At 56.1% G+C, this 12,989-nt stretch overlaps 1 protein-coding gene across 1 annotated transcript in view; it reads left to right on the forward strand.

Moving 5' to 3' along the window:
* Positions 1-8,152, forward strand: part of PRKCD (protein kinase C delta) — a 28,435-nt gene extending 20,283 nt beyond the window's left edge. The window contains exons 9-19 of the mRNA XM_032868304.1: positions 108-237; positions 997-1,097; positions 1,707-1,794; positions 2,014-2,111; positions 2,269-2,442; positions 2,602-2,693; positions 3,245-3,307; positions 4,297-4,435; positions 4,591-4,779; positions 5,367-5,495; positions 7,588-8,152. Coding sequence (XP_032724195.1) covers positions 108-237; positions 997-1,097; positions 1,707-1,794; positions 2,014-2,111; positions 2,269-2,442; positions 2,602-2,693; positions 3,245-3,307; positions 4,297-4,435; positions 4,591-4,779; positions 5,367-5,495; positions 7,588-7,746 — 1,362 coding nt within the window. The 3' untranslated portion in view covers positions 7,747-8,152. The remainder of the gene's footprint in view (positions 1-107; positions 238-996; positions 1,098-1,706; positions 1,795-2,013; positions 2,112-2,268; positions 2,443-2,601; positions 2,694-3,244; positions 3,308-4,296; positions 4,436-4,590; positions 4,780-5,366; positions 5,496-7,587) is intronic.
* The last annotated feature ends 4,837 nt before the right edge of the window (positions 8,153-12,989 follow it).

Consider the following 12,989-nt stretch of genomic DNA (forward strand, 5'->3'; position numbering starts at 1 on the left):
CTGTTGGGCATCTTGCCCTGCATGGGGTTGGGGAGAGCTAGGGGTTGAGGAAGGAGCTGGCACTGGTCTGTGACCCTCAGCCTATGACCACCCCGTCCCCTCCCCAGTTCCAGAAAGAACGTTTCAACATCGACATGCCGCACCGATTCAAGGTTTACAACTACATGAGCCCCACCTTCTGTGACCACTGTGGCAGCCTGCTCTGGGGGCTGGTGAAGCAGGGATTAAAATGTGAAGGTGCGTGTCCCCCAGCTAGGGGGCTAGGGCAGGGCAGAAGGGCACTCCCCGCTGGCACCTACCTACCCAGGTTTCTTAAACTCCTACAACTTAAACTTAAACTTACAACTCCTACTGCTTTTGCCCTGTTCCTGGGGGGAGGCCTCGATGCTCCCCCCACCCCACTGGCCTGACTGCCTCTCCCGTTCACCTGCTGTGTGACCAGGAGGGCCCACCCCTCTAGGCTCAGTGTCCTCAAGGGTAAGGTAGGGTTAGAGTAGAGTACGGCCCAAAGAGTCATGGGGGAGGGGGGCGCAAGGCCTGACGCACACTAGCAGGTGCTCAGCAAATAAGCCTCATAGACCCCCGCCCCCTCTCCAGGCTTTAGCGAGGCAGAAGCAGGAGAAATTCACCCCCCTCCCCCCACCGCAGAGGGAAAGTGACTTGTCTCAGTTGTCCTAGACATTCCTTAAAGGGTTTAGAATTAGGTCTCATAGCTATGGCTTTTTCTTTTTCTTCTTTAAATAATGAAAAATTTGAAGTGCTCAGGATGCTTCAGATGCATTTATTTCTAAATAATAGAAATATTTAGAAATTAGAAATCAGAACAGGAAACCCAGTGGACCGTACCAAAGCTCTGGTTCTTCCTACCCTCTTCTCTCCTCCTCCCTGCCCTTGGCCAAGCCTGGGGGAAGGGAGACAGTTCTTCCAGAGCTTGCTGGTGGCCTGTTTGGTCCTGCCTGGGCAGGGGCTCTGATGGCCCTGTCTCCTTCACCCCAGACTGCGGCATGAATGTCCACCATAAGTGCCAGAAGAAAGTGGCCAACCTCTGCGGCATTAACCAGAAGCTCTTGGCGGAGGCGCTGAACCAAGTGACCCAGGTGGGCAGGTGCTGTGGGAACCCTGGCGGGGGACAGGGGGTGTTTATAACTTGCAAAGACCCCACTTTTGGAAGATCCAGTCCCAAGATTTAGGCAGCAGAAGGTGGTGAGCTTGTTCTCATAACAAATTATTTGAGCAATTCTTTACTTGGTGAGCCTGGAAGAACACAAGGTTGGAATGCTTGGAACTAAAAATGTGTGTGTGTGTGTGTGTGTGTGTGTGTGTGTGTTTAGATGTGGGAAGGGCTTGAGGAATGCTATAAAACCTAAGGTAAAATTCTAGAATCAGTTACAGGTGAAGGCAGCACGAATAACAATCTATTGGGTAAGTGGTTGGGAGGGTGGGACTCAGTGTGCCAAACTTTTGTTTGTAATCGATGCCTTCCATACCATCCAGATGTCCCTGTGCCATGGGAAGTTGTGTGTGTGTGTGTTTGTGTGTGTGTGTACTCACATGTGCACTACCTGGAGGTCCTGGGCTCTGCCCCTGCTGGCCCCCATTGGTTGGTTTTGAGAACAGAGTTACGGATGGTGGGGGTCCTCCCTCTGGGCTGGCAGTTCTGATCACGGTATGCCTGTCTGGCTGCCAACCTCTATCCCCTCCTCCAGAGACCCTCCCGGAAGTCAGAAACAGAGACTGTTGGAATCTACCAGAATTTTGAGAGGAAGTCAGGAGTCCCTGGAGACATTGTCCCAGGTAAAGCTGGGCCCATTTTCTCCAGGAAAGCCCCCACTCCCCACTAGGACTCGAGATGGGGGCCTGACCTCCCCCTGTTGCCAAGACCAGGCGGAGGCACCACCCCTGGAGAGGGAGCCCCTTCCTCTATGAGACTCCTCACCCCACCCCACCCCTTGGCCCCAAGGGTGGGGCCTCGGCGGACAGAGACCTGAGTCTAAAGTGCCATCTCTTGGGCAGACAGCGGGACCTACGGCAAGATCTGGGAGGGCAGCACCAGGTGCAACATTGAGAACTTCACCTTCCACAAGGTCCTGGGCAAAGGCAGCTTTGGGAAGGTAAGGGGCCTTTGGGCCCGGGGCACCTCAAGGGACCTGGACCCAGTAAGGGCCCCTGCATCCCACCCTACCTGGCTTCTTCCCGAGGGGGCAGGGCTGGGGTGCCCTGGCCCTTTGGCCTGGCCTTCCCCTGCTCAGCATCCTGCCCACCCATCAGGTGCTACTGGCAGAGCTGAAGGGCAAAAAGGAGTTCTTCGCTATCAAGGCCCTCAAGAAGGACGTGGTTCTGATCGACGACGATGTGGAGTGCACCATGGTGGAGAAGCGGGTCCTGGCACTCGCCTGGGAGAATCCCTTTCTCACCCACCTCTTCTGCACATTCCAGACCAAGGTGCCCAGCTCACTCATGGTTACTGCCCCAGTAGCCGTGGCCTGCCCCCTGCCCCCCCATGTCCTCAGAGGTGTCCCCTACTTCCCAGCTTGCCCCTGGTGGCCCTCAGTAGCCTTCTGCCCTATACTGTCCCCCTGCTCACCCCTCTCCCCATCCCAGGACCACCTGTTCTTCGTGATGGAGTTCCTCAACGGGGGCGACCTGATGTACCACATTCAGGACAAAGGCCGCTTTGAGCTCTACCGCGCCACGTACGTGAGGGCCCTGATGTGTGTGTGTGTTGGGGGGAACCCACTGCTGGTCTCCCCTCCGTTCCTGCTTCCTTCTCCCTGGAACAGCCAGCCAGGGCTAGAGCTGGGGGTGGGGAGACCTGGGGGAGCTGGGGGGTCTCCCCAGCATATGGGAAGTCGTGGATGGTGAGTGCCAGCGTCCTGTCCCCTCCCTGAGCCTCAGGCAGCCTTGTGGGTGGTGATGCTGCACAACACAGGACGCTGCTGTGGGCCCCCAGACTGGCATGCACGCCCCCAACTCTGTGTGTATGTGTGTGCATGCACATTCATTTATCTATTTAAGTGCATACACCCTTATGACAGAATTAACTCATCTGAAGCTCTACCTTCATAATTTCCTTTTTGGCCTTGTTTGCCAGCCCCTTCTTCCCTGATACAAGATGTGCTTAATGAGGCCCAGGTGGCTCGGAGTTATTTGCAGCATTTCCTGCCCCTGGGGGCGGGGATGGGGGCCCAGGGAGAAGCAGGAGTTGGTTGCAGAAATGCGGGAACACTTTGTCTCCATCATGCAGGTTTTATGCAGCCGAAATAGTCTGTGGACTGCAGTTTCTGCACAGCAAGGGAATCATTTACAGGTACAAGGCGACGGTGTGTTGTGGGGGAGGGTTTAGAAGGGAAAGCTCCAACCCCATCATAGACCCCAGGAGGCTCTGCGTGAAGCCCGGCCCAGCCATGGCCCCATCTCCGTTCAGAGTCCGGCTTTAGTTGGGTATTTGCCTGAGCCTCCTACTCCATTGCTTGGATTCCTGTGGCCCCTCTGCTGAGGCTGGCCCAGCTCCAGGGCCTGGGAATGCGTTGCCCATACTTGGCGCCATTGGCGGGAGCACGGAACTGCCTGGGACGCCGTCTCCCTTCCTGGAAGCGATCGGTCTTGCTCTCAAGCCCCATCTGAGCCGTTGGGAGGGAGGGCCGGCTTCCATCAGTTCTCACCCAGTAAAAAACAGCCCCGTTCTGGATGTGGGGAGGGGCCCATCAATAAGGCTGATCCTGAGCGCTGGGCTCTGATGTGGGACAAGGTCAAGATGCATGGTCAGGTGGAAATTGAATCCATGGGACAGTGTGGATCAAATAGGACTCGGGTTCGAGAAGGCGGTGGGAGGGGGAGCCGCGCACTGTAGTGTGCTCGTCCGTGTGTGCTATCGCCCTGGGGCAGGCATGGTTACTGAGGTTAGTGAAGACGGACTTCTGCTGTTTGCCCTTTTCTAGTACCCCACGTGTATCAGTTATCCACGAAACCACAAACTGTGTAAAACAGACATGGTCCCTGCCTTTGTGGGGTCAGACAAACCTGATCTCAAGGCCACGTCCGCTGCTGACCAGCTAGGTGACCCTGAGCATGTCACCTCCCTGAGCCTCAGTGTAGGCTTTAGGAAGTCAGGTGGCGTGTATCCGGCACGTGGCACACCAGTAGGTGTTTTTCAGGAAACCCCTGTTTTTAGCACCTCTTCTTCGGTTTCCTTTTCTCTTCCTCGTTCCCTTGTCCCCTGGGGGAGGTCCTAGGCTCACAGGGCTGGAAATGGAGACATGGTGGCCCCTGGTGACTCCCTTTCCTCCCCACTCTCAGGGACCTCAAGCTGGACAATGTGATGCTGGACCAGGATGGCCACATCAAGATCGCCGACTTTGGGATGTGCAAGGAGAACATCTTCGGGGACAAGCAGGCTAGCACATTCTGTGGCACTCCTGATTACATTGCCCCTGAGGTGAGCGGGCCGCCTGCCAGCCACCAGCCCGGAAAATGTCTCGCAGGGTGGGGAGACGATGATGTCCCGAGCTGCAGCCAGGAGCACGAGGGAGCCTGGCCAGGCCTCTGGCTCGGGGGCTCCTCTCAGCTCCGGCCCTGCTTCTCCTGCCCCAGATCTTGCAGGGCCTGAAGTACTCGTTCTCTGTGGACTGGTGGTCCTTTGGAGTCCTTCTGTACGAGATGCTCATCGGTCAGTCCCCCTTCCATGGTGACGATGAGGACGAGCTCTTTGAGTCCATCCGTGTGGACACCCCGCATTATCCCCGCTGGATCACCAAGGAGTCCAAGGACATCCTGGAGAAGGTGGGAGGCTCTGGGCCAGGCTGGCTGGGGCGGGGGGACCAGCAGACACACGGGTCCTGGGAAGGCCAGGGGCCCCTCGTCTCCAGAATGGCAGCCTCGCCGGTGCTCTGGTCCTCACGTGCTGAGGGCATTGTTTGCTCTCCGTGTTCCCGGGAGCTCCTGAGTCCAGCCGCGCTGAATCAGCCTGGCATAGTGATTATGAGCTTAGGTCAGGAGGCAGACAGACCTGAAGCTAAACTCTGGAGTCTGTCTCCCGATCTGCTGAATGGAGGCCGTGGGAGAAGCTTCCTCGCGGGGTTTTAAGGAGGCACCCCATGAATGTGTGGTGCTCGGCTCTGTGTCCAGCACGTCGTAGACACTCAATAAACACCACTGCTTTGACTCATGGGTCCCCGGCAGGAAGTCCCAGCAGCACTCCTGCGTGGCCTGTTGTGTCTGGGGGGACCCTCTCAGCTCCAGAGGCCCTGGGCTGGGCCACAGGGCTGGGCTAGACCCGCCTGGGCCCTCCTGGGCCTGCTTGGGATTCGCTGAGGCTCTGGGTTTCCCAAAGTCATCAGATGTTAACCAGGGCCTCTGCTGGGTTACAGCTGCTTGAAAGGGATACAACCAAGAGGCTGGGAGTGAGTGGGAACATCAAAATCCACCCCTTCTTCAAGACCATCAACTGGACTCTGCTGGAGAAACGGGCTGTGGAGCCGCCCTTCAAGCCTAAAGTGGTACGTGATCTCACTCCCGTGGGGGCCACCCACTTGCTCCTGCCCTCCACTGCCTTCTGGGCCCTGCCTCCCTCTCGCTTCGTTGGCATGCTTTCCTCCTCTCCATCCTTCCAGCAAGCCTGCTTCCCTGGCCGCCCCGGCACCTTCTGTCTCTGCCTCTACCTTTGTGTTCTCACCACACACCGCCTCTCAGTCAGTCAGTCAGTCAGTCAGTCAACAAACGGGGGGACTGTGGATCCAGCCACCCTTCAGTGGATCTTTAACGCCCCTGTATGCCGGGCACTGTGCCTTGGGAATCAGTTAAGTCCTCTCTCCCTGCCTCCATCCACCCAGTCCATCTTCCAGTAAGTCTTGGAAATGCCAAGGGCCCGAGTACAGGGTGCAGGGTGCCATGCTAGCTCCCAGCAGAGCGGGAAGCCCAGAGCCAGAGGAGTGCTGGCTCTTGGGAGAGATAAGAAGCTTGCGCACTGATGATCGCTTATGATATGAGATGACCGTGCAGGAGCTGTCACAAGACCACACATGATCGGTTGTCACTGGGGGAGTCTGTCAGCAGAAGCCCAGATACAAAGAACAGAGCGGGACTGAGGAGAAGCAGGATGTGGGCAGGGCAGGGAGGGCAGCCAGGAGGCCTTCCAGGCAGAGGAGGGGTCTTCCCACAGAGGTCCGGAATCTGCAGAGGCCTCCTAGGAGCCAGCAGGAGAGCAGAGGCAGGTTGGTGCCAGAATTCTCAGATAAGGAGGTGGACTCCATGGCTCTTCTGTGACCTCGGCTCTTCCCTCAGGCCTTCTCTCTGTCAGGACACTGCGGCAGCTTGCACAATGTGCCCCGCGTTGTTCCTTGAGGCCGGAGAGTGCTTCCCCTGAACCAGGGAGCTCAAACTCGGGGGCCTCCTGGTCTGGGCACCTGCTGGGGGAAAATCACACAGCCTGTTCTCAGTCTCTTGCTTTTGATAGATGGGTAGATTCCTTTCTCTGCAGCAAAAAGCACGGGGCAGGTGTGTGGGTCTGTGGGAAATGGTCAGGGACCTAGGGCGAGCTGTCTGAGGGTACCTCCACGCCAGGAGCGCACACTCTGGGAAATGGGTCCAGGGCTGCCAGTATTCAAAAGCAGCCAGAAATCTGGATTTTTATGTCAAAAATTGCCCAGTTGTAAAATAACTGGCTCAAATCCATTAAAAAACCCAGTGCCAGTCAGAACGATTGTACCTGCCTGCTTAGTTTGTCCTGAAGGCCACTGGCCTGAGATCTCTTCTGTTCCCATTTCATTGTATCCTCAGAAGCAGAGAGTTGGCAAACTTCTCCTGGAACAGTCTGATGGTACATATTTTAGGCTTTGCAGGCCAGACGGTCTCAACAAAGCAGCCATAGAAAATATGTCAACGAATGGGTATAATTTTGTATGAATTTGGATTTCATTTCATGTTTACATGTCATGAAATGTTAATCACCTTCTTGATTTTTTTTCCTAAGCATTAAAAAATGTGAAAGCTGTTCTTACAGCTCTCGGGACCCATAAAAACAGATGGGGGGTGGGGTTTGCTCGGGGACAGGGTTTGCTCATGGGCGGTCATTTGCTAGAGCCCCGTTCAGGACAATGCCCACCTCTCCTTACCCAGGCCCAGGGCTCTTTGCTGGCTTCCTTTGTCCCCTTGGGGAGACGGCATCTACTGTCTATCCGGGCTCCTCTTAGGCTGTTGGGAGAAACTCCCTTTTCTGTTCTCTCTCTCTCTTTTTTTAAAATTCAAGTTAGTTAAAATCTAGTGTATTATTTGTTTCAGGGCAGAGATCAGTGACTCATCAATTGCATATGACACCCAGTGCTCATTACATCACGTGCCCTCCTTAATACCCATCGCCCAGTTACTCCCGTCTTCCCATGCACCTGCCCTCCAGCAGCCTTCACTTTGTTCCCTGGACCTGAGAGTCTCTTAGGGTCTGCCTCTCTTTCTGTTCTTAATAAGGCCAGCTCTGGCCTGGCCCAGCACCACAGGGCTTCTGAGGTGTGTGGGAGGCAGTCTCGGGAACTTGGGGACCTTCAGGGGGGCCCCCCCCTTGAGTCCCGCTCACGTGCCGCTGCCCTCTACCTGCAGAAATCCCCTGGAGACTTCAGCAACTTTGACCAGGAGTTCCTGAACGAGAAGGCGCGCCTGTCCTACACCGACAAGAACCTCATCGACTCCATGGACCAAACAGCATTCGCTGGCTTCTCCTTCGTGAACCCCAAATTTGAGAGATTCCTGGAAAAGTGAGGTTTCCAGACATGCCTCCCCCCAAACCACCCCAGCCGGGGAGCCTGGGTCAGGCAGCGTGGCCTGCCCACGCGGCCTGGGCACGGCAGGCTGGGCGGTGCCCCCCCTTCATCAGTACCTGCCTGCCCACCCACAATTAGCAACAGTGTGACTGTCTGGTTTGTGCTGCTGCCGCCCCCTGGCCCGGAAGAGGGGCCTTGGCTCCTGTCTGGCTGGGCTCTTATGGTACTTCTGTGAACCCTGTGTGAATTTGCTTTTTCTCTGCCATCAGAGGGAAGTTGTAAATCCTGTGTTTCATTACTTGAATGTAGTTATCTATCGAAAAAATATATTATATATATATATACATATATACACACACACACATATATGTAATAGGCTGTATATAATGCTCAGTAGAGGAGAAACATACAAGGGAACTAGTGATGTGTTGATTTTTTTAAATATACATATATATATATATATATATACATACGTACACACACACACACACACACACACACACATATAGGAACAGAAAAGGAGCAGAAACTGTTTGAACCACCAGGTTCTTTTATCTGTGTGTCTAAATAAACACCGAATGGTACTGAGCTGGCTGTCAGGACACGTTTGTCCCAGGAAGCTGGTGGCCGCTGCTCCCACCTCGGCGGCTGTCCTGGAGCTGTTAGCTACGGACGCAGACCCCTGGGTTTTCATGCAAATGTGTTTGTATCAATTGGTCTCCTGTGGCTCCGAGGCCCTGGGCCTACCGCAGAAGGCTTCTCTGCGTGGCAGAAGGGATCCCTGAATGTGCCTGTGGGGTGGTGGATGGGAGGAAGTGGGAGCAGCTGCCGACAGGGTGTCAGGAGAGTGAGGGCCAGTGTGGAAGGGCAGAGGCATGAGCAGAGGCCGGGAGGCTGGCCCAGACCGGGGAGGAGGACAGGGAAGAGGAAGGAAATAGAGCTCAGGCCTCAGGCCCATCTGGATTCAAATCCCAGAGTAGCTGAAAGACGTGGCGTGTCAATCATGTTAAGCCTCAGCCTCCTCATCTGTAAAATGGGGACAAGGCAAGGTGATGCTAGATGGAACTCCGCACCTCATTGCTATGTATCCCTGACCCTGCCACAGAAGAGTCTGTGTTAGAGTTCTAGAATCTATTTCTCAAGAGTCCTGGCCTACCTGGGGAAGGGGAGGAGAGCAGGGTGGGAGAAGAGGATGAGAAAATGCTGAGTGGCTATGTTGAAGTTGAGTGTGCCTGTGGTGCAGTGAGGACAGTGGCTCCAAGGGGCAGAGGTGGCGACCAGTGACCCCTGACCTGGGCAGTGCTCCCCACTCCTCCCTCCCTCTTTTCCCCTGCCTACCCTCCAGCCCCTCTGGTCCAGCCCCTGGCCCTGCAGCCCTAGAGGTAGGCAGAGTGCCCCCCCCCAGCGCTTGATCGGCTGGCGGCGACAGCCAGGCAGCTGACTTCCAGCAAGTTCGTTTTTCTGGGCTGAGGTACAAGTTTCCAAGGCTGGAGAGAGGTGGGACGAGGTGGGGCTGGTGCTGGCCGGGGGAGGGGGCCATGGGGATGGGTGGGGCCGACTCCCTCAAGAGAATAAAGTCCCCCTCCCCTCTCCATCCACCAGCTCCTCTCCAGGAAATGCTCTCGTGGAATCCCTGCTATGGTGTAGGGCAGGGAAAAGCCTGGAAGTGAGGCTTGGTCCCTTGGGCTCACAGGTGGGGGAGCCAGGATGGCACAAGGCTGTACTGGGGCACTCCTGTCCCTGAGCTCTGCTGAGAGCACACACAGGCCCCAAGAGCTCCCCTGGGGCTGTCTAGAGGGGGTTTAGAACGAAAATATGGTTGGTGTTTGAATTCCGAGGCTCCTTCCATTTTCCCTCAGCTCGGCTCCTTCCATTTTCCCTCAGCTCCAAGGCAGACCCTTGCACTGAAGACCCTGCTTCCTCCTGTGTGGAGATGGGGCAAGTGGTTTGTCAGCCAGAGGTAGTGGAGGGTGGTGGGGAGAACATGGTGCTGAGAGCCAGGAGCCTGGAGTTCAAGTCCCACTCTGCCATCCACAAGTTTTTCCACTGGGACTCAGTTCCCGTCATCTATAAAGTGGGACAATCCTGCTGTTTTGAGGAGCTCCTGGTTCTGGGGAGCCCCTTCAGGACTGATGCTGGTAGCCCACAGTGTGGGCCTAAGAAATGGCAGGGGCTGGGCCTGTGGGGCCCACCTCAAGCAGCCAGAGAATGGGGATGGGGAAGCGGCCACCAGGATCCTGCCCCACTGCGTGGGAGGCTGGAGGCTTTTTGCCTCCAGGCCTGTTCTCAGAGCTGCGAGGGGACAGGCCTGCCTCAGGAAATGCCTCTCATGGCTGGGCCCAGAGCCACATTGTCACTGGACTCGGAGGTCTTCTAGAAGCAGGCAGGTGTGCAAACAGCAGGGCTGTCGGCCCCCACGACAAGGGCCAGAGGGAGCGCTGTTCCCGCTGCACCTGGGGCCCCTCACTTGGTACTGGGCAGGGTGGCGTGGAGGCAGAAGGCTGGGGTGGGGGGTAGGAGCATGGACTCTGCTGTCAGATGGCTCTGGGTTCAAATCCTTCATGTCCCTAGTTGGTGACTTCCATGAGTGACCACCTCCCAGAGCTTCAGCTTTTCTGTCAAATGGGGATAACCGTACTGCTACGTGTGGGGGAGGATGAGGTCTCTAAGTGTACCCCATGGACTCAGGACACTGCAGATATGCTTTGTAATCAGCAGCCACTGTGACTCTGTCCCCTCAACGGGATGAAAGGTGGTCAGGACAGAGGGCCTGCCAGCCGAGCCTCTCACCAGACTGGAAGGGGTGGGGGGCCCATTTGGCAGCTTGGATGAAAACCTCTGAGGCACCTGCCCCATGTCCCAGCCATCCCCCTTCTCAGAGCTACGGGGGAGCCTCACCCACAGGCCCCAGGAGGCTGGCCGGCCACTGCATGGATTACTGGGGAAGTGAGCAGAAGGCCCAGCAGTTGGGGAGCTGGTCGAGTACCAACAAGGCCAAGGGACCCAAACGAGCAGGTTAGAATGTGCCAGCTTAGGAAGGCACCCAGAGATCTGGGAGCACAGGGCAGGGCTACAGAGAGGGGTGAATGAATGATCACACAAGTCCCTTTAAGGCAGGGGCTGTCAGATTCGGTGTACTGTGCGTACCTATGAGATATGGCCACCGTGCCAAGTTTCAAGCGGCAGGTCTCAGGGCTGGCAGCGCGCTGGAGTGCCATGCCTGGGCTGCCTCTGGTCGAATGGTCACCTCTGGAGGGGGACCGGCCCTCAGTATTTTCAAAGCTCCCCAGAGAGTCCAAGCTGCATCAGGATCAGGAGCCAGTTGGGTGGGAGCCAGGAATCTGCATTTTGCCCAGTCATCCAAGTGAAGTCAGGAAACGCTGCTCTGAACAGGCTATACTCTGGAAGGCGAAGTCCTGTACCTCCCAAACCATGTTCACCCCCCTGCTCCGTGGTCCCAGAGGTCCCCTGGCGGAAGGCTCGGGGCTGGCTGGGCTACAGCGCCCTCTGGTGGTCGTCTGGCTGGCAGGTGCTGCTGCTGGCTCAGACCAAGGAGGACCCGCTTTGTACCAGATACTGTGATGAGTTCTTAACCCACCTCTGTCTGTGTCCTTAGTCCCTGGGGGATTGTTCCAGCAAGGAGGTGCTGGAGGATCATTTTGCAGAGGCTCAGGGATGCGGAAGTTATACATTTGGGTATCTATCCTGACCTTTAACAGGGTCCTAGGGCTAGTCCATATCTCCAATCTAGTCTCTGGCATCCACCCCAACATTACGGTCACATTTCCTCAATTTATTCCTTGTTAAGGTGTGCACAGCTGATACGAGCTGGGAGGTTTATTGCAGATTTTATTAGCAGGAAATAAGGAGGTGTGTTGCATTTGCCAAGATGGGAGGGGCTAGTGGGCTCCAAGACGTCCCCACTGCAGCCCACCATGCACCTGCCTTCTCCTTGACCCCGCTAAGCTGGATAGGACCTGGCTCCCTCCTGTGCCCTAACTGTGCCCACTAGGTGACCTTAGGCTGCCCTGTGTGAGACTGGAGGCTGGAAACCCTGTTTTGGTTCCTCTGAGTCCTGACAACCTTCCCAGGCACCTTCCTATCTCCTTGGTGCCGGCGAAGGGGAGATGCACGCAACCGAAAAAAGGAACCTGGAAGCAAAGAAGGGGCAAAGGAAGACCCCCAAAAGTGTGAGCCAGGCCTGAGTCAGTACGGCCCAGGTGATGCCAGACCTGTGAGGTTTGGGGCAGTGGGGTACTCCCTGGGTCTCTCATATGATCGAATCCAAACTTGGGCAGCTGTAGCCTCAGTGATTTCAACCTTTGGAACTTTAATACCAATCCCCAAATTGGGCTTTTTCAGTGGCCTTAGAAGACCCGCGGTTTCTTCTCTTTCCCTGCCAAGAAACGCATACTCTGAAAGCCCAGCCCTTTGCTGCTCAGCCCACATTAAGCAGCATGCAAATCTCAAAGCCCTCTTGGGAAGGCATTTTTCTTTCCCACCTTCTGAGAGGGGAGCTTGACTTTCTATTGATTGCACCTGTGACGGTAGACAGGTGCACTGTGGGTGGGGTGGCGGTCTGGGCTGTGTTCCCAAATTCAGGTGTTGCCTCATAGAACAGGTTCCTGCTCTGTGCCAGGAGCTCAACAGGCATCATTTGGAACCGTCTCTCCACTGCGCTGATCTAGCAGTCTCAAGAGCCCGTGAAGGTGACACTCTGGGTCCAGCACTGCACTTGACGCTTTCCCTCCACCATCGAAGGCTGAGAATCCCAAAACAGCCCCATGAGATAATAACAGTTAGTGTCCCCATTTTACACACCTGCAAACCGAGGCTCTGGGAGGTTGACAATCTGTCCAAGGGCTCTGGGCTGGAGGCTCAGCTGTGATGTTTTCCACAGAAACAAGCAGTCTCCCAGGCTTGCTTAGGAGCTGTCAGGGATCCTCAGCAGCTCCAGGAAAAGGGGAGGTGGGCCTGGTGATGGGCGGAGACAGTGGAGGCAGCTAGGAGGGGACACAGGCAGGCTGCCTGGGAGCTAGAAGGACGCTTGGAGACTGTGGGTCTTCAGTGGGGCTCTCCCTGGATTCACAACAGAGCACTGGGGTTAGAGGAGAAAGGGGGCTGGGCCAGGTCACATGGGGAGGCAGAGGCTGGGACAAAGGCAGACCCTCGGAGCAGCCAGGTGTGTCCCCAAATGTCCCCCTCCTGTAGGACACCAGCGTGGCTCCTCCTTTCTGCCTA

Source organism: Lontra canadensis, unplaced genomic scaffold (assembly GCF_010015895.1).
Source record: "Lontra canadensis isolate GAN:19392208 unplaced genomic scaffold, GSC_riverotter_1.0 scaffold35, whole genome shotgun sequence".
Classification (NCBI taxonomy): Eukaryota; Metazoa; Chordata; class Mammalia; order Carnivora; family Mustelidae; genus Lontra; species Lontra canadensis.